The sequence below is a fragment of the Desmodus rotundus genome, chromosome 11, assembly GCF_022682495.2.
Source record: "Desmodus rotundus isolate HL8 chromosome 11, HLdesRot8A.1, whole genome shotgun sequence".
In the NCBI taxonomy this organism is placed as follows: Eukaryota; Metazoa; Chordata; class Mammalia; order Chiroptera; family Phyllostomidae; genus Desmodus; species Desmodus rotundus.
Window position 1 is genome coordinate 61,033,354 of NC_071397.1, and position 26,713 is coordinate 61,060,066.

At 48.1% G+C, this 26,713-nt stretch overlaps 1 protein-coding gene and 1 long non-coding RNA gene across 2 annotated transcripts; one reads left to right on the forward strand and one right to left on the reverse strand.

Moving 5' to 3' along the window:
• Positions 1 to 550: 550 nt before the first annotated feature.
• Positions 551 to 3,087, reverse strand: LOC123478828 (uncharacterized). Its single transcript, XR_008425599.1, has 4 exons — positions 3,027 to 3,087; positions 2,783 to 2,916; positions 2,351 to 2,476; positions 551 to 1,676 (listed from the first exon to the last, which is right to left on the reverse strand). It is a non-coding gene; the product is annotated as an uncharacterized lncRNA (long non-coding RNA).
• On the forward strand, positions 2,466 to 23,527 carry NR2E1 (nuclear receptor subfamily 2 group E member 1). The gene is made up of 10 exons (XM_053914244.1): positions 2,466 to 2,565; positions 3,735 to 4,007; positions 8,602 to 8,747; positions 11,901 to 11,988; positions 13,430 to 13,665; positions 14,990 to 15,136; positions 17,144 to 17,240; positions 17,628 to 17,777; positions 18,033 to 18,138; positions 22,080 to 23,527. Exons 2-10 carry the CDS (start codon positions 3,983 to 3,985, stop codon positions 22,240 to 22,242), a joined length of 1,158 nt encoding a protein of 385 aa, XP_053770219.1. The 5' UTR covers positions 2,466 to 2,565; positions 3,735 to 3,982; the 3' UTR covers positions 22,243 to 23,527.
• Positions 23,528 to 26,713: the final 3,186 nt, after the last annotated feature.

Below are 26,713 nucleotides of genomic sequence, written 5' to 3' on the forward strand. Positions count from 1 at the left end.
GGTGTGGTTCCACTCACTCCCCACGCCAACACTATAAACCAGTGATTTTCAACCTTTTCCACCTCATGGCACATATAAGCTAATTACTAAAACTCTGAAGCACACTAAATATATATATATTTTTGCCAATCTGACAGGATAGGTATAATTTTGATCCATTCATACCAGATGTTGTCATTTTTTAATTTGATAATCTAAGGGAAGAGAGGTCAGTGCCCCTGACTAAAATAGTCAGGTATTGCATATATTGAAAACTCTTGTGGCACACCAATTGAAAATTGCTGCTATAAACTCAACCTTGAACTTAAGATCTTGCCTCTGTCAAAAGGTGTATCTGAGATAGGTGGCATTGGCTGCTCATTGACCATTTTTCTTAGTGGACTCACAGGAAAAATCTTTGAAAGTTAAGGTTGAACAGTACATGGTCCTCTTGCATATAAGGATCTGGCACCCAGAGAGGTCTAATCAGTTGCCCAGGTTTACACAGCTAGTTGGGGCAGAGCCTGAACCCCCCCCCCCACGTTGTGGCTTCCAGTTAGTTTAGCCTTACTATGCCTCCAAAGGCTTCTTGGGAAATCTGCAGAGGACTTTCTTCCTTCATTCATTCCCCCACCACTCATGCAAGCACTGTACTGGAGCCTGCAGGTGGTAGGATAAAACGTTACAGTCCCTGCCTTGCACAGGCTGTAGACCCTGGGGGTCTACTCCAACCCCCCATGTCTCTACACCTTAGATCCCAGTTCCCCGTGGCTGGCAGCAGCGTTCATCAAGTGAGTGCAAGCAGGTCAGCACTCTGGCTCAAGGCTCCTCCTGGACCTGGTGGGTTCCAAGCCCCAGCCCCTCCCGCCTACCCTGGATCTTGTCGTTGCCATTGCCACCAAACCAATCATGCCAGAAAGTCATCATGATGATTTCAGAACTGCATTGTGATTTATGCAAAGCGCGAGGATAATTACAGCTGGGAGGGCAGAACGCAGTAGGAACATGCTGAGGGTGTGTGTATGCGTGTTGCGCCTTTTGCCAGGGCTGGGTTGTGTGTGGGTGGGTGAGAGTGGGTGTGTGTGCGCGTGCGCATGCGCCCATGTGTTTCTATTCAGTGGACTTATTGACATTCTGCTTGATTAGGGGCTGGTATCAGGAGAAAGAGGAACATTCCCATTTTGATTTTGAGACAATTTGATGAGCCTCAAAAGTATTTCCCCAAAGTTTTGATGCCTACAAATGCACCAGCAGGGTAAAAGTGTGGGGGAGTATGGCAAGGGGTAGTTTGGACCCCTCGAGGGCCACAGTCCTCCTACCTGCAGCCCCTGCACCCACGAAGCGGCCTCTAGGTTTCCTTTTCACCACAGACTCCTACATTTTCCCCGGGAGACAGGCCCAGGTCTACTGTGACTCCAGCCTTCCTCTTCGCTCCAGATAAGTTACTCGGACTCGAAGTTCTTTGTCTCTAACCCCCACCCACCCTCCGCGTCCACAGGATGATGGTGGTGGTGGTGGCGGCCAAGTGGATTTCTGGCGGGAGCCTGGCACAGCGGTAACTGTGTTTAAACCCCGCCGGGAAATAACTTCCCTTTCTGAGTACTGAGTTCCAGTTTGCACTACGTCGCCGGGGGGACTCTCTGCTCAAACGTCTGCCCAGCTTGGCTGTCAAAAATGTTGATTTCTTGTCCTGCCTCCTGGAAAAAAACAAACAAACCCACCTCATTTATGGCTTTGTCCCATAATTTCCTAATCTTATCCCAATTCAAAAAACCGAGGATGGGTAATTTAGGAGATAGTCGTCCCCCTTCTTGGTCTTTCTGGATGTCCCCAGCCCCCAACCCTGGTTGCTGCACAGGAGAGCGGGCTTTGATGTGTTTCGTGTGCGCGGGCCGGCGTTCCAGGCCCAGCCCAGGCCGCTACGGAAAGTTGCAGTCACGTGCTGCCGCCGCAGACCTTAGCGCACAACCTGTGCCCCAGAGACGCCTTTGCCCGAGAGCTGCTGCGCCCTCTGAGGGCTGGGGCTGGGGCTGGGAAAGTAGGGGTGGGGGTGGGGGGGTGGGACACCTGCAAGCACTCACTTGTACACGCCTACTCTGATCAAAAGACCGGTTTGACAACGAGCCTGAACACAGCGGGGCCGAGGTTGAGCGGGCAGAACTGCAGAGTGCTGGCCTGGGTTCTCCTTGCGCCCCTCCCCCACCCCCACGCGGGGGACCAACGCGCCGCGGAGGACGGGTGAGCGGGAGGTGCGACCCCTGACCTCTGGCCGGACCTACGCCCGGAGGAGAGGCTGGCAAGCACTAGTTCGACAAGTTCAAGCGGCTGGGAGAGCTTAAACAAGAATTAATCTCTTAGAGATCAGAATCACCGGCTCCTTTGGCGTGCGCTGTCGCAGCGCGGCACAGGGACCAGGACGCGAGGAGCACAGGAATTCCGGGAAGGCGGGGATGGGAGAAGCTTGTTGAGGCGAAGGAGCTCTTCAGAATCCTTTGGCCTGGAGAGAGGGAGCCAGGAAAGCCCACTGGGGACAAGCTGCAGGAGAAAAAGCTTTGCCCTCCAGCCACTCCAGTTCAGACAGTGGAGGTAACAGGAGTTTCTCCCTGCTCCGTACGGACTTTGCTTTGGGAAGCGGGGGGGGGGGGGGGGGGGGGGGGGCACCCTCCCCACGGCTGGTGCCCAAGCAGACAGACAGGCCTAAGGAACTCGAAGCCTCCGACAGACCCCATCCCAACCCCAAGTCCCCACACAGCGTCCTTAGCTATAACTTTCCATAGATAGTTACAAATGAATAATTACTTACCTCGAGCCAGATCCAAGTTTTACCCAACAGAAGGGGCACGGGACCAAGACTGAACCGACTCACTTGGCCACATCCGGCGCGCACAATCAGACTCAAACACACAGCCACCTAGTTTCTTCCATGAATTTGGAACTCTGGAGAGAAGGGGAAAAGCGTTTTGAGAAAGCTCCATCTCCCCTCCCCTTCCCTTTTGCCAGGAAATATAATAATTCATTTTTTTTTACAAGAACAGCACCGTCCTCACCATCATGCACACACACAACCACACTCCGTATTCACAGTCTAACTCAGCTCCAAGAGTGCCTGCATTTTCTTCGGGAGCCGCTTGGAGGTTCATTAATATCATTAGCATTTAACCCCCTCCCTTTTCCCATCCCCTCCCCGCACATGGCTGACGTCAGACCCCGCCAGGAGTTGGGGGAAAAGCTAAGTGGGCCAGGGACGCCCTATTCCCCTCCCCGCGGCTGCCTGTCAGAGCGCTTCTGGAGATATTACAGGGGACCCAGCCCGCCGCGACAAGCACAAAGTCACGGGGGTAATGAACTTCGGAGACCCTATGCCGCTTAGAGCGCGGCTCTCCCGGGAAATCAGGACCTGGCCGCCTGTTCCTTCGGAAGACTTCCCAGCAATCTAGTTTTCCCACAACGCGCTTGGGAACCGAACGGGCAGCGCCGAGCCCATCTGCCTGAGACTGCGGTTGTTTTCCTTCTTTCTTTAGAAGACCAGCGGTCTGTAGAGATCTGTCCACACTCTTCATGCTTAATGTAGAGGGAGAAATTGAAGATTGAAAGACAGGAATGGGGAAAGAGAGGGGTTTTGCCATTCTTGCTCCGTAGGAAGACCATTTTCGTGTCTCCATCTCTGTCCTTCAATACCCCTCTCTTGTTCTCCCTTCTTTCGATCTGCTTGTCCGCCTCTCCATTTGTCTGTTCATGCGTGTGTCCCTATCAAGCAACATTCCTAGCAGCTGCAGTTTTGCAAGAGCCGGGAAGAAACTTAAGGATGCTTAAATTTCCACTGTGGAACGAATTCTGAACTCCCGGGGAGCAGCGCCGCGCGCGATCGACATCCACCTGTCCAGCCCGGGAGCCTCGCAGGCTGGAGGGCGGCTGGAGAGTGGCGGAGCCCGGCGGCGAGGCGGACGCCGGCGGCCGGGACTCGAGCAGCGCCCACCAACCGCTCCGCCCGGGGACCGCAAGCATGAGCAAGCCGGCCGGATCAACAAGTGGGTACCTTTAGGGCCGCCGCGGGGCTCAGGCGCGCAGCCTGGGGCGGGCAGGCGGGGAGGCCTTGAAGAGCCTACCCAGAGCGCAGCCGCCCCGAACCCCGGAGAGGTACTCCATTGGCGTGTGCGCTTTGGCCCAGCTCCTTGTAGACCGTGAGTCGGGGCGTTTGGTGGTGAAGGCAGAACAATTTCGTTACCCCTGAGTTTCTTGATTCTCTCCCCCACCCCTTTCTGGTAAGGTGAGAAGGTTGCGACCCGTACAGCCAGCCCACCAGTCCGGCGAGTTTCCCCCACTTAGCGGCCAGGTGTGGGGAGGAGGGGGCGATGGGGGCGGGAAATAGGCCCCAGCTCCAGGCAGCAGCACGATAACAGGCTGGCTCAAAACTCAGAGCTCCGGCTCACAGAAGCAACTCTGAGAAAAGCGGATTTTGAATGGAATGCTTTGCACCCCGTTTATAGCTTTTTCAAATAATCCTGCAAACTGGGAAGCAGAAACAATTTAAAAGTCACATTTTCCTTAATCCTAAATCCGCGTAGGTCATAACTGGGGAATTTAAAGTATGGCGAACCGTTCTAGCAAAGAGAGGACCAAATCCTTAATCCCAAGGGCTTCTCGAGCAGGAGCTCGGCAGAGGCAGGAGGTGCGGCCTGTTCCTTTCGCGCGCTTCTCTCCTTCAAACTTGCTTAGCTGGCCGCTGTCCCTCCGCATACCAAGCCAAGGCTGATCTCCAGCCGCCCCTAGACGCCCTAGGGCAGGACTTAGTGGACGTGCAAGGGCCTTTGCGTGCGCCGATACTGCAGAACCCAGGAGGTGCAGCCAGAGCCGGTGTCGGGCGCCAGGGCCGCAATGCTCCGGTCTCCCAGCGGCATTTCAGTTCCCGCCTTCTGGTGTCCCGGGGTTGCAGTTTCCAGGGTCCGAGGGTGGGGTTGGCCCCTTCTGCGGTCCCCATGTTCCCTAGTTCTGCAGCCCTTGCTGCTTTCACCTGTGGCATTTTGGGCGATTCGTGCTTTCCTCGACAACATCCCCTTCTCCCCTCCCTCGCCCTTATTGTCGCGACTCTGAAAGTTGGCAGAGTCGGAGACCCTTCTGAGAACTGGGAGTAAAGTCCCACTTCTGTGGGATGCAATTCCGCCTCCACCCCCCAAAAAGTGGGTTGTTTTCACTTTGTCCGATTGTTTTGGTTTGCGTGCTGCCGTTTTAAAAATTAGAGAAAAATGAAATTGGACAAAAAGAAAAAAGGAGAAATACTTAGATTTAGTCAGAGGAAACGAGAAGGAAACATAACCGCGGTCCGCATCAGAGCCAACACTTGAGGACCGGCGTTTCTAGCCTCGGGCCTATCCTGGCCTGGCTGTTTGACTCTCTGGGAAGGATGGCGAGCTCGGTTTTTGTGGCCCGTGTTCCCTCGTGCGAGGGTCCTTCCCAGGAGGCGCAGAAAGAAACCTTTCCCGTTGCATTCCCAGCCTCATTGCAAAAACCGTAGCCCTAACGGGCCTCGGCAGGCCTCCTGCTCGCTCGCCCTGTGACAGGCCCCCTCGCCTCCTTCCCTGGAAGTAAGTAGTGTGGGACTCTTGCACCCACTTGGGGGTGCAGAGCCGCCATGGTTGAGGGAGTGCCTGAAAGGTGAGGCTTCGGATGCGAGAGGAGGGGCGGGCTCGAAGCCCGTTTCCTGGGGTCCCGCCCGCGTGCTGAGGACTAGGACGCGTCGGGCCCTCTGAGCTTTTAGAAAAAAGAGTGAGCGAAGCATCGGGGAAACTTGGAAGATTTCCAACTTCCCGAGAGCCAGAGTGTGGCCTCGGAAGCCTCGAGTCCCCTGCGCAGGTCCAGCTGCTGCTGTTGAGGTTTCTCTGGCCGGAAGGACCGAACCTCCGCGGCGCCGCTGCAGCCGGGCCCTCCCAGAGCCGTGGCGGCAGCCCTGCGAGACTCCTGCGGCCCGGGGGCCCCGGGAGGCGAGGAGGTCGGCGCACAGCGGGCGAGGTCAGGGCCGAGCCAGGCCACGAGGTCTGCAGCCCCTGCAGCGCACGGCCTTTCGCGGCTGGAGAGCAGTGCGCTGTCAACCGGGAACCCCGCCTGGGTGGTAACGAGACCCCGGTCAGTCACCCATGCAGCCCAGACTAACTTCTTTCAACAGCCCCTGATGGTGATTACAGTAATCGAAGCTGCCATATATCTTTAGGCAATTATGGCACACAAAAAGCCCCGATGGGACCCCTGGCGAGGGAAGTTAAGGACGGTTTTCCAGCTTCAGGAAACTCCCGCTCGCCTCACGTCGGAGCTTGCTCGGTTTGTTAAATGAGAGGAGCTTTGCAACGGGGTCAACCAGCTTGTCTCGTGACCCCAAGTCACCTTAACGTGGCTGGGCAGCGGAGTCTGAAGCGCAGACTCGCTAGGCTCTGGAATTTTTGCTTCCCACCCTCCTGTGTCCAGCCCCAAGAGGGCAGCGGGTCTCTAAGCTGCCCTAGTCTACGCAGAATCAGGGCCGACCCGCAGCCGCGGTGGCCCGGGGGTCAACGGTGGAGGAGCCCCGCCCGTGGGGGCCGGCTCCTACTTCCACCCCACCGGGGTTCTCTAGAGAGTGTGTCCCTACCATTGCTCCACCTGCGCACTCATCTTGGCATCATCAAAAGTGCCCTGGGGAAGAAGAGGACATCTGGGGCGTCGGGATCCCAAACGTGGACCCTAGCTCTGGCAGAGGGGTGTGTTATGCACAAGAGGATGGTTGCAAATTATGGAAACCAGATTTCCTGCACCTCCGGACTGAGGCCAGTGCAGCAGAGCTCGAGCCCCGGCCCGCTGGGTGGCCGCGAGTTCCCCCGGGCGCAGTGACGGGCCCAAGGGGTTGAGGGACAAGACTCGCTGTGGCCGCCCAGCGCTCTCTCCAGCCCCTCCTCCAGCAAATCTCTCCTCCCACCCTGCGGGAGAGGGGCCGCACAGGCGGTGGTCGCCGCGCCGCGCGCCTCCCCTGCGGGCCTTTGTCGCCATCCGAATTCCCATGCTACTCTTTTTGACGGGTCACTGGTGGCTCTATAGGCAGGTGCTTCGGCGGGGTTGTAATTACCCTGGCCGAGCCTGGTGGTTACCGAGCCCCCTCCCACTCCACCCCTCGGGCCCATCCGCTCCCTCCCTCCCCCTCCCTGTCCACCCTGGCCTCTCCAAGGCCACCGCATCGGGTGCACGCCCTCCCGGACGCCTCGGAATCCACCGGCGAGTTTTCACCGTAGACGTCTCAGGGGGGCCGTCCCCAAGTCGAGCCCTCTCCACCTCTACCCCTCCCGCGCATTCTCACCCCTGCCTCTCTTCACTCCAGCCTGAGCGCCCCAGGGGGCAGCGGTCAAGTTTCACCCAGGTCTGAGGCCGCAGGGGTCCAGACTGGAGGCCTTTGGGTACCGAAATGAAAATTAAATGTTAAGAAGTTAATTATTATTAACATCATTATCATTAAAGTGTTAATTAAGTTAACACTTTATTTAATACTCCCTCTGTAGGAGGACGGGTTTCCAAGTTCCTGTAAAGCACTTCAGGCTGGTTGTACTCTTCTCCATTCTTAGGGAAAAATAATTCCATCCCTACTGAATTTTCGAATATTATCTCATCCCTTATATTTCTCCAGGGTCCGCAGCCACCCCATGCTTGAGGGGATTTCAAGGAAAGTTCTCTTAAACCTGGCGATTCTAGAGGCCAATGGGAGTGTGTGTGGAGGGAGGGGGCTTTAGAAAAATCACCTTTAGAACAATTGCCTACACCCTTTAAAACATTAGCCTGGACAGCAGCGGAAAAACAGAAAGGAAGAGATCCAGAGGACACAGAAAGAGGCGAGTCTTTAAGGAGGAACTTGGGGGATGGAAGGAGAAAGGGTGACGTTCAAACCGGTCAGACAGTCTCACACTTGGTCAATCACTCTTCTCTGACTTGCCTCTAGCCCCATGCTATCTAGTTACTTTGGGGAGAAGATTTTTTCCTAAAAGACATAATTTCTCAAAAGCCGTCCACCGAGCATTTAAAAAAAATAGGTAAAGCGAAAGTTGGGCAATTACCACTACCCTTATTATCATTAATAATCCTAGTATTAGCATTACAATAATAATCCTCCTAATAACAACCGCCCGGCAGCTCAGAGAAAACTCGATTGCCTTCCAGCTGCCATCCCTGGTTCCAGCCGTGTTTGTTTTTCTTCTGGTTCCTTTTACATTTCAAGTTTGTGTCCTCGTGCGCTTCACTAACAACTTTCTCTGTTAAAAGCAGGAGCAGGGGAGGGAGGCGACCAAACTTTCCGCGGAGCAGAAAGGCAGCGGCGGGCAGCGCTGCTGCCTCGGCCTGCTGTAATCTTTTATTCCAAAATGGGTCTCGGCGATTAGAGGAGACCCAAATACACGTAGCGGTGCATGAATAATGCTCATTGTAGGAAACTGACACTTGCTCAAGGAAAAAAAGTTTGGCTATAAAATCACTTCATTATTTGCTTTTACCGCAGCTTCGGTGCTAATCCCTTCAGAGGTCAGATTGCTTAGCATCTCTCTCTCCCTCTCCCCTTTCCTCCCTCTCCTCCGCCCTCCTCGCCCCTTCCCCGCTTCCCTGTCTTCTCTGCGATTTCAGGCCGCATTTTAGATATCCCCTGTAAAGTGTGTGGTGACCGCAGCTCCGGGAAACACTACGGGGTCTACGCCTGCGACGGCTGCTCGGGTTTTTTCAAACGGAGTATCCGAAGGAATAGGACGTACGTCTGCAAATCTGGAAACCAGGTACCTTAGCCAGGCTGCGTTACCCAGCTCCCCTCTGCTGCCTCCCCCTCCTTTGTTTGTGCCAAAGGGTTCTCCTCTGAGATTCCAGGCTGCTCCAGAGAGACCAGACCTTGACCTCTCCTTTCCTCTCTTTCCTGACTCAGCTCTTGGAGGCCCTTTCCCTTGGGTAAGGCAGGACAGTGTGGGGGCTTTGCGGGGCGGGGGAGTGGGGGGAGGTAAGGGAAGACAGATGAGTTTACAGTAGGAAGTCTGAAACCCCAGTGTCACGCCTTACCTCCCCCCAACTCCCGCCTCCCCCCACATACTTTTAATCCTCTAATTTTGACACTGGTTGAGGCCTACACTCAGTAACTATAAAGACAGACCAGGGGACCTAAGGGACCTAAGGACTTAAGAATCTACACCTCAAGTGTAAGCTGGAGAGAAAGGGCTATGTTGTGCTGTGTGTCCACCACACCCCTGCTCCTAGCAGCCCAGTGCCTTGACCACTGCCTGGGATGGCAGAAGTAAAAGGCACGGGGCATCCTGGTCAAGGTTGAGACTCAAAGTGAGGATTAGCCACTGGAACAGAAAGGATGTGCTCTGTGCCCTTTCAACTTTGGAGACGCAGGGCTGTTCTGACTTTTGCTGAGCCTTGTCAGAAAAGGGCAGATTGAACAGAAAGAGAAGGTTCCCAAGGAAGGAGTAACTGGGCCCTTCCTTCAGGTCCCCATATCTCTTCTTTCTCTGCTTAGAAGAGGTGCCTGGTTGGTTGTGTTTTGGTCTTAGGCAGGCTGAACTGTCTCAAAGAGACAAGTGAGTTGGGGCACATGCTGAGTGGGAGCCAAGACTTCCTGGATGAGTGAGTAGAACCCCTTGACTCATGTCGCAGCTGAGTAATAAGTTTATTTCAACCTAGGTGCTCAGTCTTTTGGTCCCACACTTTGCCTTCTCCTCAGCCAGGCACACAGACGCTCAGCACAGAGCCACCGGCTTGACTCTCAAGGAGATGCCGGAGAGCTTTTCAGTCAGCAGGCATCCTTTGGTAACCAGAATGGCAAAACATCTTCCCTAGTTAATATATATGTGTGAATATGATACACATATACAATATACACACTCATATGATGCTAGTGAATTATTCTTTTTCTGAAGCCATGTCTGCTTATATCAGTTTCTGGTGGATTTGGATTATCAACAAGAAAAATAAGACATCTATCTGCATTTGGATAAGTAGTTTGGAACTCTCCAGTCCTGTCACTTGTTTAATTGGGTGCACAGCTCTGGATCAGGTTCCAGCCTCACCACGCGGGTGCATCACACTGTGCGCACACAGGACTGCATCCCAATAGCTTCACAGGGATTTGGGATCACTGTGGGGTGAGCGGGCTTCTACTTAAATTATCTGCTACTTTTATACAATGCACGGAATTGGGAAATCAAAACCTCAGATGTTATGCTTGATATTTTCAGAGAGGTTGGCTGTCAATTTATATTGATGTCAGTCCAAGTGTTTGTAAAGGAGTGATAATAGACTCATCAGGCTTGGTAGAGAGAATAAATGGCCCAAGCTGAGGAATTCATCTTTCTCTCCCACTCGAGATACTCATATACATATGATCTGGTTTGAAGACACTCTTAAAAACTAACGAAGGCCTCCGTTTTGTATTAACATGTTTATCAGAACACTAGGGGAATAATGTTTGAGGATAGACATATGATTACATTCAATAAGTTCTTTAAGCCTCTTTACATCCAGCTATTACACTGGCCAGGAATGATGCCCTGAAGAATTCACTTAGAGACCAAAAATTATTTCCTTTCTCTCTTTTATTTTAAGATTGGATAAATAATATTCCAAGTTATTATTAACAGCAATGAGGACATTTAGAAATTGTTATGAACCCATGCCCTACTTTTATTTAAATAAATCTATATTTTAAATCAGATGGGTGTGATATTATAAAACTATGTTTTCTAATGTGTAATTTTTCTGAAGGGATATTTTAGAAAATACACTTAGTCCAACTTCAGCATATATGAAATTTTGATATTATGAAGCAAAATAAAAATACAGTTATTTTACTATTTCTTCCCATTGCAAATTTAACAGTATCAATTAGTATAAACACCAGAGAGCATCAAGCCTATGTATTTTCTGTATATAACATATATATGTAGATATGACTGCTTATGTGTCTTCTCAGTAGTAACACCTAACACTGAATGAATTCCATAAGAAACTTTCTCTGTAAATGTCTTCCTTCAATGGCCAACATTTTCTCATAAAATTGCATTTGGTAAAATATTTATTTTCTCACTCGTCTCAGATAAATATGTCCAAGGCAGCAAGTGCCTCATTTTCCAGTTATCGTGCTAATATTCTCAGCCTGTATTATCCTTTTGTTAGACAGGCCATCACAGTCTCTTCCTGGTCGTATTCCCGTGGTGTGCACTCTGGGTTTTGCAGCCTTGGGCTGTGCCCTCCCACCCTCTGCTCTGTGGGCGCTGCCCTCCTGCCCACCCTGGCTTCTGCCTCAGCTTCTGGGAATGGCTGTGTGTCCACAGACCGGGGCTGAGGCTAGGCTGTAAGACAACTCTCGCCATGCTGGTTATAAGGATGGCTTTCGACACAAAGGCAAAAGTTTGAAAACGGGAGAGTAAAGAATAAATAGGAGATGCTTATCTGATCCAGAAAGGTAGACTAAAACGGGAAGGGAAAGTTGAATCGCGGGAGGGGGACAGGGCGCGGAGCCTCGCGGGCCAGCCTGCGCGGGACGGAGCGCTCGGGCCAGGGCGCTGTCTTCGGTCCTGAAAAAGCCTCCGCCCACGTCGCCACCCTCTCCACTCGCGGAAGTTCGCCTCCGCAGCTTCTCCGCGCCCAGCAGAGTCTGGCAGAGCAGGCGAGGTGACCCTTCGCCTGCTTGGAGAAGGATTTCCCTCCCCGTCCACTTTCACAGGGTCATGGGCTGGGCCTCTAGAAGTAGCCCCGGGAATCCCAGCCCTTTTTCTACCTGGTCCTGCTGGTGCCCAGGGCCCTGGCTTCACGGTCCCAGGTGTCGGTGGCCAGGTCTGTTCCGGCCTCGCCCCGGGTCCCCCGGCCCAGCGCCGGCCTCGCGTGCCAGTCTAAAGGCCTGGGGCCCGGGGCCGCTAACAGCCTGCACTCTGTTCCAGGGAGGCTGCCCGGTGGACAAGACGCACAGAAACCAGTGCAGGGCGTGTCGGCTGAAGAAGTGTTTGGAAGTCAACATGAACAAAGATGGTAATCAGTACATCTTTTTACTCTTCTAACGTTGGTTAATAAGTGAATTGTACGTACAGAAAACACATGGCACTCCTTCGCTTGTAAACCATCTCCCCAGCACTTCTTTCCAGATGCTAGGGATTGGCCTCAGACTTTCAGGCTCTTCCTTATCCTTTCCCATCTTCCAGCGAGAGTTCCTTCCCGCCCCCCTCCCCACCGTGAACTGCCTAGGGCAAGGCCCAGAGCCACATAAGAAACCCGTACCCCACAATCACCCCCAAGAAAGCAACGTTCCTGGGACCCCACTCTGCTGGGGACACAGGCAGCATTTCCTGCCTCCCGTCTTAATTCCTCATTTCACCTCCCCTTACAGCCCTTTTGTAGCCACCCCGGGGCCTGTTAGCCTCCTGCAGGATCTCGCAGTCTGGATAGTCTCGGGGGAAGAGGAGGAGGTCGTGGGGACTAAGAGTCGAAGTGTGGGAGGAGGGAGGGTCACACGGAATTTTGAGTCCCTGTTTGGAAATTCAACAAGATTCCAAAATTGGGACCGTCACTGTGGTTATCTGGGTTATTCCAAGGCTTTCTCTCGACTCTGCAGAAAGGGACTGAAGAGGTTGGGTGACACCTGTGAGTGCCTTGGGCACCAAGCTCCCAGAAAGGCTCTTAAAGGCGCTTGCAGCAAGAACTAAGACATGCGGTTGCAGGGTGGTGGCCTGGCGAGGGTGCCCCAGGCCGGGGTGGGGCCGGGGAGTAAGGGCCCTGAGAGAGGAATGGGGCCTCAGCACAGGGTGTGGTGGCACTGGCCCAGGTGGCAGCCTGAGGAGGCACAGCGCTCACCGGGGAGAGCTTTTTCCTCCGAGGCCCAGGAAGCAGGATGGAGTGTCCAACCTGTTGAACTTGTGTATTGACAAGTTGTCAAGCTAGGCTAACGGAAGATTGCCCTGAATTAATTTGTTTGTTTAAACTGTTGGTGGTAATTGTCACATCTCCCCTGCCTTCCTCCAGCACACTCTGAGATAGGCTCTCCCTTGTCCCATCCCCCAGTGTCCCTGGGCTCAGGTCCTTTTTTCCTGTGGTCTACAGAGGCCAAAAGACATTTCCACATGGGCGGGGTGGAGGTGGGGGGAACCAACCTTGGGCTGAGCAGGAAAAGTCTGTGCAGAGATGTAGTGCCCCCCTCTCCTCTAGGCTGTGGACCAGGATACAGAGCTACTCCCTCCCAGAGGGTCTGTGTGTTCCTGAGACCCCCCTGTGTGGGGAGGAGCCCTGAATGGACAAAGAACACACCTAGTCTTGCCGGAGGCATGTCCTGATCCTGATACTTTGTGCCGGGCTCCTCTTCCCGGCCTCCCTAAAGCATCCAGTGGAGCTGTCAGATGATCGAAGAGCGCCCACATTCCTCTCCCTCCTCACCTCTCCCATGGCCTTGCCTGCCCTGACCTGGCGTTTGTCCCTGCAGCCGTGCAGCACGAACGGGGGCCTCGGACGTCCACTATCCGCAAGCAGGTGGCCCTTTACTTCCGTGGACACAAGGAGGAGAACGGGGCAGCCGCGCACTTCCCTTCTACAGCACTGCCGGCGCCAGCCTTCTTCACCACGGTCACGCAACTGGAGCCACATGGCCTCGAGCTGGCCACCGTGTCTGCCACTCCGGAAAGGCAGACCCTCGTGAGCCTGGCTCAGCCCACACCTAAGGTCAGTGGCCTTTCTGGGAGTCCCGTGACAAGGGGAGGGAAATGAGAGGGGCACCCATTCCTTCTGAAATGGGATGGGGTCAGGCAAAAGATGGAGAGACCTCGCAGGTTACTGGCAGAGACCTGCAGGGAGCTCTGGGCCTTTCAACTCTTCCTGGTTGAGCCGAGGGTGCTCAGACTTTAGTATGTAGTAAAGTCACTCTCTGGGCTGCTACAAATATGGACTCCCAGGCCCCTCCCCCGGAGAGCCTCTTTCAGCAAGTTTGTTGTGGGTGCCGGGGAGGGAAGATGCACTTTTGGAAAATGCCCTGGTGTGGAGCCCTGTCTGAACTGAGAGGGCAGCCTGGGATCTCCCCGGGGGGCCAGAGAGCAGGCATTTCTTTGGAGAAGAAAGGAGTTGCTTAGAGCTGGCAGAAGAGTCCCTTAGTTGCAAGTCTCAGGGATCAATTCTCTTGGGCAAAGCTGTGGGTCCCTAATGTAGGGGGGGAATGTGGAACTCACCCTGCTGGGACAGTTTGAGGAACCTGGCTTCATTTCTCACTCTCCCCTCACTCTCTTCTGAGCAGCATGGATTTACTCCAGGACTGAGCCTCTACTGGCAGGGCCGGAGCCAGAACCACCTAAAAAAGCTGCCACCTAGGGACTACCCTTCAGGCTTCCAGCTGGTACCTACCCAGAGGCCCCACTTCAGGCCAAGAAGGGCTCTCAATCTCCCCCCAGGAGGGCCAGCTGCAGCCCCAGGGAAGCCAAACACCTGGGCACACATGCATGCAAAATATTTAATATTGCTTCCTTACCCTTGATGTGTATAATAAGCTTGGGAAAGTAGTGTTATGAATATGTTGTCAGTTATGAATGGGAATGTTCTGTGAATGATTAAGATGTCTAATTGAAATATTTCCATAATATACTAATCCTTTCTAAAAATACTCATATGCATATTTGTGTTTGGGATGCCTATTAATTTATACTTTTTTTCACATCTATTTTTATTTACACAAATGCAAGCAGCTCTTGTCTAAATTGGGAGACAGGCCTGGCACTTGGCTCAGCCCAAGGAAAATTTGCCACAGGGGATAGAAAAGCCAGATACCCCTCTGGAAGGAACAGGCCCACAAAGAGTGGAAATGGTTCTCTCCCAACGACTTCCCAAACTCCATAGATATAGATGTTTAGTTTCTACCCCCCTATAGCAACTGCCCATTTGAGCCAAACGTCCAAATTCCCATCTCCTTCTGTATTTGAAGTAGGAAATGAAAAAGTTGGCTCTCTCGCAAAGCTGTGGTTTCCTCACTCTCTGGTGTCTCCATTTCTTCCCCACCCAGTACCCCCATGAAGTAAATGGGACCCCAATGTATCTCTATGAAGTGGCCACAGAGTCAGTGTGTGAATCAGCTGCCAGACTTCTGTTTATGAGTATCAAGTGGGCTAAGAGTGTACCAGCTTTCTCCACCCTGTCTTTGCAAGACCAGGTATGACCAAAAGGGCTTGGAGGCCTTGGGGGGTGGAAGTTGGGAAGGAGCAACAGGGGTTGTCAGTCTTATGAAACTGTAGGTTACCTGGATAAATCGCCAAGGTCAGGCATCAGTTCTTAAGAGCAAATTTCTTCTTACTAAGAAATATAATTATGTTATTTCAGGAAAGTTGGATCTGGTCTATGAAAAATGAACAAGGACATTATTATTTTTTTTAGTTTAATTGAAACATCAAATTTAATCACAAATTCTTAATGATTTTAAAAATTGTTAACAAAACATTGTTTCCTTAAGTACATTGGAACTGAGAGAAATGGAAGAGTATTCTCCCGTGAGATTTTTGGAAGTAGTTTTAGTATTCTGTAATCACAGCTTTATATTGTCCACTGTGATACAGTTTTGGCCACCAATTTACCCGCGTGTAGGATGAAAGTGCATTACACACCTCCTGCAGGCTGAGTTCTCCCTTGATTCTTTAAGTGCTTTTAGAGATTTTATTAACAAATAGGCATTGTGCATAATTCTGTGCTCGTAAATCACATTCTGAGGCAGTAAAAGTTTGTGCTGCTAAAAACTGCATTATTCCAAAACCCAGATATTTTGTTGTTCGGGGCATCAGAAATGGCCTCTCTGCCAGAGTTTTTCTAACCTTAAACGAAAGGAAGAAAATGAAGTATTCACAACCATTGGCTGTTACCAGTGCATTCATGAGAATTAATGACAAATTTCCCAAAAGGCTAATAAGCAGTTCTAAAAGGATTTATTTCTGTAATTCATTTTATACTTAATTAAAGCATAATAGTGCCCCTTAATATGAAGTACGTTTCCTACAGAGAGACCTGGCAATGTGCTAAAAACATTTAATCTTCTAGCATGGAATGTTCTTTTTTTCAAGACCTGGACTTTCAGATATGGCCGGAATTAGATACTGTTTACCTTGCATTTTTAAATCATTCTTTTTTTAGTATTCAATGCAGTAAAAGTAAAAGTAAAAATAACACACTTTGAAAGTTAAACCTTTTAATTTTGCTTGCAAGCCTTCATAATTTAGCTCTTAGCTTCCAAAAGGAAATCCTTTCACATAAATCATCCAGATTTGGCTGAATTTTTATAGATTTTTCAAAAACCAGATTTTTCTAGATGGTTAGGTTCTATCTCTGACCAGGTTTACCGGTTGCCTCTATCATTTGCTGGTGTGTGTGTAAATGGGCTATTTTTTCCCTCAAAACAAGTATTTGTAGACTCTTTAATTCAAACAAAATTTATTTACTGTCTGCCACTCAGCCCTTCCGTAGAAACCCTTCAACAGCTAGCAAACTGCAGTGAAGTGGAATGCAGTATATCCATTTGGAGAAGGAGCCAGATTCTCATTTTAAATATTCAGTAGCACATTTTATTAGAATGAAAATGACAAGCACCTTGATGCTGTCCACTTATGAGTCTCAGAAAAATCAGGCAGTGAGATGAGGTAAACTCAGCAAAACCCGATTAACATAATTACACCCTGATTTCCCTGCATGCCTCTTGGGAATTAATGATTTTTTCTTTCTCTCTCTTCCCCCCGCCCACCCAGCCCCCTACACCCACCAGGAAGATGGGGGCCCAGATCTGCAAGCTTAGTCTGGAAACATCAACCCTGATAATAACAGAATTTTATACAAGGGGAATCCACCTGCTGAGATGCTGGTGTTACTTCATTGAGCCTGGGTCTCTGGGAGAAGTTTCTAGGTGGTCAGGAGCAAATGGATGGGAAGACTAGAAGGGTAAACCCTTTCCCAAGGGAAGCAAACTTTGGGCGATTAGAATGGCTGACTCTCAAATGCATGTGCTTATCTATAGGCACCTTGTCAAAAAGGAGAACAAGGGAAAGCTAGAATATCCAGAGGAAAAATTACTGAGACAGGCATTTAAAACACTTCAAAATAATAGAAATTTACATATTGAAATTGTTTGTAAATTTATAAATTACACACTATATTATATTATACATCTATTGTATGACAGCTGATGCTTTTGGAAGATGCTTGGAGAGAACTGTTTGTTCTAGGAATAGCACAATGGGCCATTCCGGTTGATGCTAACACTCTACTGGCTGTATCTGGTAAGAATTGCACAATTTAATGACTTTGTTGTAGAAATTACCATAAAAATACATTACTGAAAAAAGAACAACATGTAAAGAATAACAAATTCCTGCCGAACAATAGAGTATACCTGTCATTTATAAATCTATATTTAAATGCAAATAATGTTGTTTTGTTGTATTCATGACTGCTTGCATTGTTATTTAAATGCAAATTACTGTGTTTGTTATCATCCAAAAGAAGATTTTATATTAACTTTCATACAATATAACCAGTTTACATGGAATCAGATATCTTAGAGTGACAATTGAATAGATATTGATATGCAGAATTTTGTCAAAAATCAATATTAAATTATGAAAATGCCTTCATATTACAACATTTATTCCATATTTTTATTCTAGGCATGAATGGTGACAACACAGATTCCCAGAAGCTGAACAAGATTATATCTGAAATACAGGCTTTACAAGAGGTGGTGGCTCGGTTTAGGCAACTCCGGTTAGATGCTACTGAATTTGCCTGTCTAAAATGCATCGTCACTTTCAAAGCCGGTAAGCAAATGCAACCCCCTGTCTCTTCTCCTTCCCCAGCTTTGCCACCTCACCAATTCAGCCATCTCAAAGTCCAGACGTACCTTTGCAAAAAGAAGTGATAGTTTTCAAGGGAGAAGAGACTTTTAGTCTGGTCCCATTTCAGTAGCTGTGGGGATTTGTGTGTTCTCCTGCTGGCTGTCCACTTCCAGGGGGGTGCCTTCCCATCTGCATTTCCTGTGCTGCCTCTCATGGTTTGATGGTCTTCATTTCTAGTTCCTACACACAGTGGTTCTGAACTGAGAAGTTTCCGGAATGCTGCTGCCATTGCAGCTCTTCAAGACGAGGCTCAACTAACTCTCAACAGCTACATCCATACCAGGTAACTCTTGTTTGCCTTGAACGTGTCCTGAAGAAAATTGCTTCCATTGTGAATGTGCGAGCACAGGGTAATAAGCCAGTTCAAACATTGTGACTAATTGTTCTGTTGCCAGCCAGTTAATTTACTTAGAATTTATGTCCTTACCTATCTCTCACAAGGTGGGTGAGAGGAGCAAGTCGAATTAATCATCAATTAGATGGCCAGATGCCTTATGGCTGACCTGGTTGATCAAGCTGACTCATCAAAATAGTCGAACACATTTGTATGGATGGATCCAGATGTAGAAAAGGTCAAAAATGAAGGCTAAGTGTTATAGTCGATATAGTAGAGAGTACTCAAGTCATCCTTTAAAAAAGGAAAGTGCCTTTCTTTGGATGCCAACCCCAAATAGAAGGACTGGAGAACTTTCTAGAGAGGCCATTTCTACTCCCATATAACTGCTGGTTAGTATCTGTTGCATTACTGGGAGCCTTAGCACCCACCAGGTATGTCTGGCCAGGCAGGGCCCATTGGCAGAGGCTATACTTGTCTATTTTTAGAAATTCTCAGCCACTGGGGCTTCAACAATAGTCCTGCTGGCCCACCAATGGGCAAGTCCACCGGGAAGTACAGACTTTCTGTTTCCATTTTCAGAGGAAAAAAAGCAAGGCTTTAAAGAGGTGTGGAACACTGCTAGGTCTGTGGGGGATCTGAGGTTAGAATAGAGTTGCTATTCTTGTTTACTCTCTAGGTTGGTCTTAGAGGGAAGCCCGCAGAAGCCTGTCTCTATTACCTCAACATTACCGTAGACGTTGTGTTGGGGTAACTAAATCAGATGACTGGAGGCTCTTAATGTCCCCCTTATGTGAGGGGTTAGAGAACCCCCGAGTCAACTGTACCCATTTGGAGTAATACCCGTTTGTCTAGGATCTCCGTATTTTTAGTACAAATCCTCTTTTGAATACTATTGAATACAACTGTCCCCTGTCCATGGAATATCATTGAAACCGTGCTGTGTGATAGTGCAAAGTGTACATGTGCCATGGTTTTAAAATTTTAAATCCATGTTAAATTTCAGTATGTATATAATAGGCACTGAATATTTGTTAAAAATTATAAAATGGACCAGTACCAAATTTCCCCATTAAAAGCTAATTTGTATATTAGAACTGGCCTTTGCTATTGAGAGCCATTAAGGTATAAAGAACATCAAACCGAGAAGAATATGATGTCCTGTTAAGGATTCAGTCCAGCCTTCGCTGAGTGCTGACTCTGTGCTGGAGAGCGTTCGGGACACCAGTCAACAAGACCCTGCCCCTTATTGTTGCATGAAGGAGGTAGAAGTGTAGGAGGTAGGAGGTAGAAGGAGAGATGAATTCTAGTTGGGGGAGGCCGGATGAGGGAGAATCTGGAAAGGCTGATTTATGAAAGAGACAACACATGACTGGTATCCTTGTGTGACAGGGAGAAGGGGTGCTTGTTAGAGCCAGGAGAGGGGCTGGTAGAGGTGCTGTGGGTGGTGCTGGAGTGGTGACTGGGGAGAATCTGAGAAAATTAAACCATAAATCAACAAAAGTCTATTATAGAGAAACAGCAAGTATAGTACTGCTCCCCCACCCTCAAAAACAAGGAAATTATTCATGTAAGGACCTCAACGGCTTTATTCTTATTTTGTGATACTTGCTATAACTCTAATTTTTTTAAGGGATTTTATTTATTTTTAGAGAGAGTGGAAGGCAGGGGAAATAGAGGGAGAGAAGCATCAATCGGTTGCCTCTCACACGCCCCCAGTTGGGGACCTGGCCCGCAACTCAGACATGTACCCTGACTGGGAATTGAGCCAGTGACCTTTTGATTCACAGGCTGCTGCTCAATCTACCGAGCCATAGCAGCCAGGGCTATAATTTAATACTAAGATATAGACTCATGCATGTGACAAACTGGCTATCCCTTATTTCTGAGGTCCTTCAGATCAGTGAACATTGTCCTCTCGCACTTTCCTGTCTAGAAAAATGAAATCTAAAATCGAAATGAAAAGTTAACATAGCAAACTGAACTATTTGTCCATTAGTTTTTGAGATTACAAGCTGAGCTCATTGTTACAGCTCGGTAAGCTATTTCTCCAAATATCTATGATATAGGGAGAAAGCTGGGAATTGGCGTTTCACACGAACCACATGCTATATTTAAAGATTGAATACATGGGTCTGTGACAGACTGAAAACACACCTGAGAGAAAACATCCACTTATTTTTGCCAGTGGATGAAAGCAGGGACACAGCTATTTAAAAAAAATAATTTTGAGCTGTCAGAGACACACACTCTTTCTGTGTCTGTCTCTCTCTTTCTTACACACACACACACACACACACATACATTATTATTTCTTGGTAGTATAGTACTTCACATATAAGGGAGCATTCTTATTGAATGACTAACCAGTCCCTCCTTAACTAGAGAATAAAAGAAGTGGGTGAGAAGGTGAGTAATTACTTGTTTACAGAAAATCAAGAGTTAATTGTCTATGGATTCTCCAAAATCCATCCTTTTTGGAAGTAATCACTTCCCACAGTTGTTTCTCACCCCGGGAACCACCCAGCTGTTAGGTGGATGCTGCAGACACCGAGAGGCTGGTCTCTGCAGCTGCTGTGTCCCACCCACTGCAGGGCTGTCTTTCTTCTTCCTGGTCCTGAGAAGGGAAAGAGAGCTATTAAAGAGAGTAAGGGTTTGAGGAGAAAGGGAGACATGGGTCTTGGGATTTCTTTCAAAGAAACGTAGGAGCTATTTCTAGTAAGGAGAATAAGTGGTGGGATTTAGGCTTTAAAAAACGTAGATAAACTTCACTGTTTCCACATTACATTATTAAGTGTGGCGTGGTGATCCCCATCCATGGGTGCTCTTGAGGCTGGCTGTGAAAGAGCCAAGTGAGATTCCCAGAGGCCCAGAATGAACTATCGGCCTCATATCAAGTTGAAGAGAGGGACCCTCATGTGCTCAAAGCCAGGAGACAAGTGGGAAAGTTGCTTCCCTCTACTCTATTTTTTGCAGGGTGGAGTTACGGGGCAGTTAAACTCAGTGTTCAGCTAGCTAAATCCTATGAAGGGATTTCCATATCTGTCAGTTTCTAATACCTTGTGGCCATTGGTTGAGCCTGGCGCAGTCGCACATCTGTGACCCTAGACCTCAGTATCTTAGGTGGTTTGTTTCTGTGGAGGGAGCTCCCCAACCCCTGTGGAGTGTGTGGATACCTGATTCCAAGCTATTGATGAAGAAGGATCGGGGCTGCAGTGAGGAGGTGACTTGCAGGCATCTGAAGGCAGTAGAAAATTGAACTTGCATATCTGAGCACAGATGTGTGTTGGACATTAAGAGAGGAAATTGTTAAGCAATTTCTCACATCTTTAACTACATGTCGATTGCATTGACATGAAAGTTGGGTGGCACTGCCACCCAACAGAACTTAGTCTTTAATTTGCAGTGTAATAAGGATAGAATTATTCCTGAAAGTGACTAAGTATAATGCCTGAATAATAATTTGGAGAATTTCCTAGAAAAGGGATCCATTTTATTTGAGGGAAATTGCCTTGCAAAAAGGAGCCTTGAAAATCAGAAGACATGGATACTACCACTAGCTACTACACCAGGAACCCTGAGTTTATTATGCAGCCTAAACTTAGTACTGTGTTTCTTATTTTTTTTTTCTCCAAACAAAATGCAACCTCTTTGCTAATGTTGAGACAGTCATCATGTCATTTGGACATCATTTATGTTCTCTAGGCTGAGATTACCTATGTGTGAAACAAAGACAGTAGTGCCTGTCTGGGACTCTGCTGCAGGGACAGTGTGTTACTAAAGAGGCCCCACCAGGCCATTGTGCTGGAGACGGTGTGTGTTCAAGTATGAGATGTCAATTCCCAGTAGTAATGGATCTGACCTTGCTTTCACGGCTTCTCCTATTGCAGATATCCCACTCAACCCTGTCGCTTTGGGAAACTTCTGTTGCTTTTGCCAGCTTTACGTTCTATTAGCCCATCAACCATAGAAGAAGTGTTTTTCAAAAAGACCATCGGCAACGTGCCAATTACAAGACTGCTGTCAGATATGTACAAATCCAGTGATATCTAAGCCCTTCAAGTCCCTACTGTTCTGTATGGGACAGTCCCCATGGAGAACAAGTCTCAACTAACAAACCCTTCAGGAAGCATACATCTGGGGATGTGGAGCCTTCAGGAAAAAAACGTCCATTGACACAAAACAGTTCCAGGAGCTTTGACCTGCTGCCTCAGCCAGGGTAGGGCAGCCCCAAAGGAAAGGGGGTGGAACAGGACCGCCTGAGCAGATAACTCGCTGCTGCCATGCCCTGGGGGGGGGCCAAACTGAGGGTTGCCGTGGGCCATGCCACTCTGCCTCTCACCTGGAAGATCTCTCTGAACTATCAAATGCTGAAACACAAGTAGAACTTCCTTTCCCTTTCTAGCACACAAAGTCGGCTAACCAAATATAGCTCTGTGCATAACACCATGCAGCAGCCTGAGAACCGTCTTATGGCGGAGACTTTATTTTAAAAACAATGGTTAGGTTGAAAATTAAAAGTTTTATCAAAAGTTTCCCTTCTATTGTAATACATCATTAAGTGACCTTCAGGACTGAGTTAATAAGTGAAAGGTAGCTTATGCCTTGAGATTGGCTTTTTCGCTTTTTCCTTTCTCTTTCTTTCGTTCTTCTTTTAATACGGTAGGCCAGGCAACCTTGTCAAAGGAATTGGTGGACGAAAATGAAATTCTCACCAGGACTTCAGGTTGGATAACATCTCAAAAATAGAAGAGCTTTACTAAAAGAACAGAAGGCGAGGGAGGAAGAATAAAAACAGCAAAACCAAATAAAGTGGAGGTGAGCGACTGAGTGAGGCAGATTGAGTGTGCAGATTGCTGTCCCATTAAAAGAGTGCTGAAACCAAAGGCAATGAGGGTCCAAGCTGATGTTTCAGCGAGTCACACCCCCCAGGAAATGAACACAGACTTGACGCCGAAGGGACTTCAAGGAGATGAGCACTACGTGGGTGCTCAGCTGATCTACTGCTAACAGCCTGAGACTCTTAAATGCCTTCCAGAAAACTGGTTTCTAGTAAAGCCTTGACCGTGTGCATGGCACACACACACACACCCCATTCTACATTACACGCTGCTCCTTTGGTATGAACCTATACTTATGGAAGTGTAGAAACAAACATTTTAAAAATAGCTGCTGTACTTTACACATTTTGATTTAGTAGGTTCTAGCACTGAGGAAAAATATTCAGCACTTGAACTATCATAGGTTGAGTAAAACTTTTCTTGTACAAAGTGAATTAACTGATTTGTGAAGTTAAAAGGTTGTACTCATTGTATTTACAAAGAATAAAAATATATTGAATCTACGGGAACTGCACTCTGTCTGATCTCTTAGCCTCCTTCTCTGACCGGGTCTCCCCCAGCATTTACAAGGTGGCAGCAGCAGCTGGTCTCAAACTGAAGCTCAGAGCCCTCCAGCCTGAAGAACCGAACTACAAAGGCAATTTCCTTTTTACAGTGAATCCCATTTATAAAACGATGAATAAAGAAATAAAACCTAAGATTCCGTTCTCTTCAGCTCTCAAATGTAATTGCATCTGTTAGAAAAATTGCTGTGTGAGGAAGAAAGAGGATGATTCACAGAGTCTTCATTCACTTACTCCTCTGTTTCTAACTCTCTTGCCAACATTTCAATCCTGACCAGGAACTTAAAATCATTTAATGTTCAAAAAAGATAAAGTGTGAAGAACTTTATTGGGGAGAAAGATAGGGAAGGAGCAGTCGGAAGTGCATTCAGATGTTCCCAGGAAGTCCCCGGGCACTGTGTCCACAGCCAGAGGTCGGGGGTGGAAACCAGAGGTGCCCGAGGCCACGGGCATTGTGGATTCCTCTTGGGGAGCAGCTCGGGCGAGTCTGGCAGAGGCACTGCAACCGCTGGCAAACTGACCTTGCAGGTGGCGTGTGCGGCAATCAGCTGTGCATTTGTCTACTGATTCCGCATAGGAGTTAGTCTTAAAGAAAAGCAAGGCACTCAAAGATGTGTGCATCAATGTCCCTGCAACACTCTTCACATTTCACAACTACAGGTCGAATGACAGAGAATAGATACACGGCGGTGAATACAGACAGGGTCGAAGTGAAGTGAGCAGACTGGAGCCAACCTGTCAACAGGAGTGAATCTGAAATACAGCACTGGGGAGGGAGGTGAGAAGTGAATCGCATAGGTGCAGCTTGGCATTTCTATAAATAGGTCGTGTTTATAGATATATAAATGTATAGGGAATGTTTAAACAGACACAAGTATGATAACACTGATTGCAGGAGAGTGGTTGTCTCTAGGAATGGACAGGATTGGGGAAGGGTACACAGAGGAACCTCAAATGTTTCTGAATGGGCTTCTTTCAAAAGACAAAGAATCAGAAACAAATACGAGATCAATGACAAGATTTGGTAAAGATGAGTGATGGGTCCAAGACGGTTCACCCATGTATTAGTCAAGTTTTGCTTCAATAATGCTGAATCATAACCCCAAAGTTTACAAGAATAAGCCTGTACTTTGCTCACGGGACTGCCAGGCTCCCAAGTCTCAGCTGGGCCTGGCTGTCGGCTGTGGTTTGTGTTCAAGTGAGCTCCAGTGTTTCATCATTCTGGGCTGACAACTTCCCGAAAGCGACGTCTTTGCCTGGAAGAGGGCAGAAGTGCAAGAGGCTGAGCCAAACTATGCACATGCATTTAAAGCTGCTGCCCACGTCACACTGTTCACTTTCCACTGGCCAAACCCAACCTCAAGTGGGCAGGGAAATGGACTCCTCTCGTGGAGGAGGGAAGGGGGGGATATCACCCACCTATAATAAAATCTATCAATCATAATTTACTGTAATCTATTTTAAACTTTCTCAGAAAAATTAAAAGGAAGTAAGTTGCCTGTGACATGCCACAAATACTGATTCCCACTGGAATTACCTTTGCTTCAGGCATCTCTGTCATTACAAATAAGAATCAAACCTGGCTTGCAACGTTTGAAAAACCCGGAATTAAAAACCCAGCTATCTCTTCTGGGGTTTTGGGGGTTTCTGCCAGATGCAGCCTGGGTATTTTTTTAAATCCTCATTCAAGGATATGTTTATTCATTTGAGAGAGAGAGAGAGAGAAACACCAATGGGTTGCCTCCCACATGCACTCCGACTGGGGATTGAACCTGCAATCTAGATATGTGTCCTGACCAGGGATGGAACCCACAACCTTTTGGGATATGGGACGATGCTTCAACCAACTGAGCCACCCAGTCAGGGCCAGCCTCGGTATTTTAAGAACCTCACTGCTTACCTGGATGTTAAGGCTGGTGCTGTGAGGGAGGTGCCACAGTGGTATTTGAATATATAAATTCAGGATATACAGTTCTAATACATGCAATTTAAATATACAAACAAGAGAAGATGAATCCAATCAAATGATTACTATGGTCAAAAACCAGTCGTCATTGCTTCTCCTTTGACAAATGGTTTTCCTAAGTCCGGAAGTGTCACTTTTCAAAACTATCATTTACATACTGTGACAATTAGGTATGAAGTCTTACATTTGAGTTTGAGTTCCTTTTAGTTATTCTTGGATGCTAGGGAAGAGAAAGAAGAGAGGATGAGTTCAGAAACTGAACTGAGACTCCTAGATTTATTTCATTTAGGGTTCAAAGTTTTCAATCCAATTTAGGAATTCACGAATTGAACGCATTGGCCAGAGACTTCCACTGTTGTTATTGTACTTAATCATTTCTATAAAAATGGAAATCTATTTTTCTGCAAGTTATTTTTGTAAGTGTGTGTCTCTCCTGCTGGTATATATGGCCCTGACTCATGCTTTTTAACATCTGGCTAGTATTTTATCTTATGGATGTCCTACAGTTTGCTCAACAAATTCCTTATTGATAGATTTGGGGTGCCTGTAGTGTTTCACTAATACTTTACACTGTAAAGAACCACCCTTCCATGTACACTTCCATGTGGACTTGTGGGGTATCTCTGTACACTAAGTTCTTAGAAGTGGCATTTCTGGGTCAAAGATTACATGCATTTTTAATTGTGATACATACATATTGCCAAATGGCTCTCCAAAAGGGTTGTATCAATTTGCACTCCTGCCAAGAGGGCATGAGAGGAACCATTTCACTGCTCAGAATTTAGAAGTGCTTAATCAGACAGAGGCTTGATGAACACTTCAGAAGCTGTTAGAAAAATACAGAGGATGCATATGTTTCTATGATGAATATGCCTCTGCTACAATTCTTCCTGGACTGGGTAAGTAGGTCTCACCCTGTACCCATGGTTAGAGCTTGGGTCCTCCAATTTTGTGGTCCAGGCCACTTCTGTGAACTTTTGGGAGCATCACGCCAGAGGGAAGGTCGAAGCGATAAATGCAAATGTCGAAGCAGTTGGCAGACCTTCCTGCTGCTAAGATGCTGCTCGAAGAATCTCAAGCCATTCCCTTCACAATAACATTTTTATAATCACTTACAGAAATTGAGGGACAATAACTTTAACTGAATAACTCTA

Coding starts and splice junctions, on each gene's coding strand:
- NR2E1 (XM_053914244.1), top strand. CDS start 3,983: ATGAGCAAGCCGGCCGGATCAACAA. Junction 13,666..14,989: donor TGGCTCAGCCCACACCTAAG/GTCAGTGGCCTT, acceptor TTCCCCACCCAG/TACCCCCATGAAGTAAATGG. Junction 17,778..18,032: donor CATCGTCACTTTCAAAGCCG/GTAAGCAAATGC, acceptor CTTCATTTCTAG/TTCCTACACACAGTGGTTCT.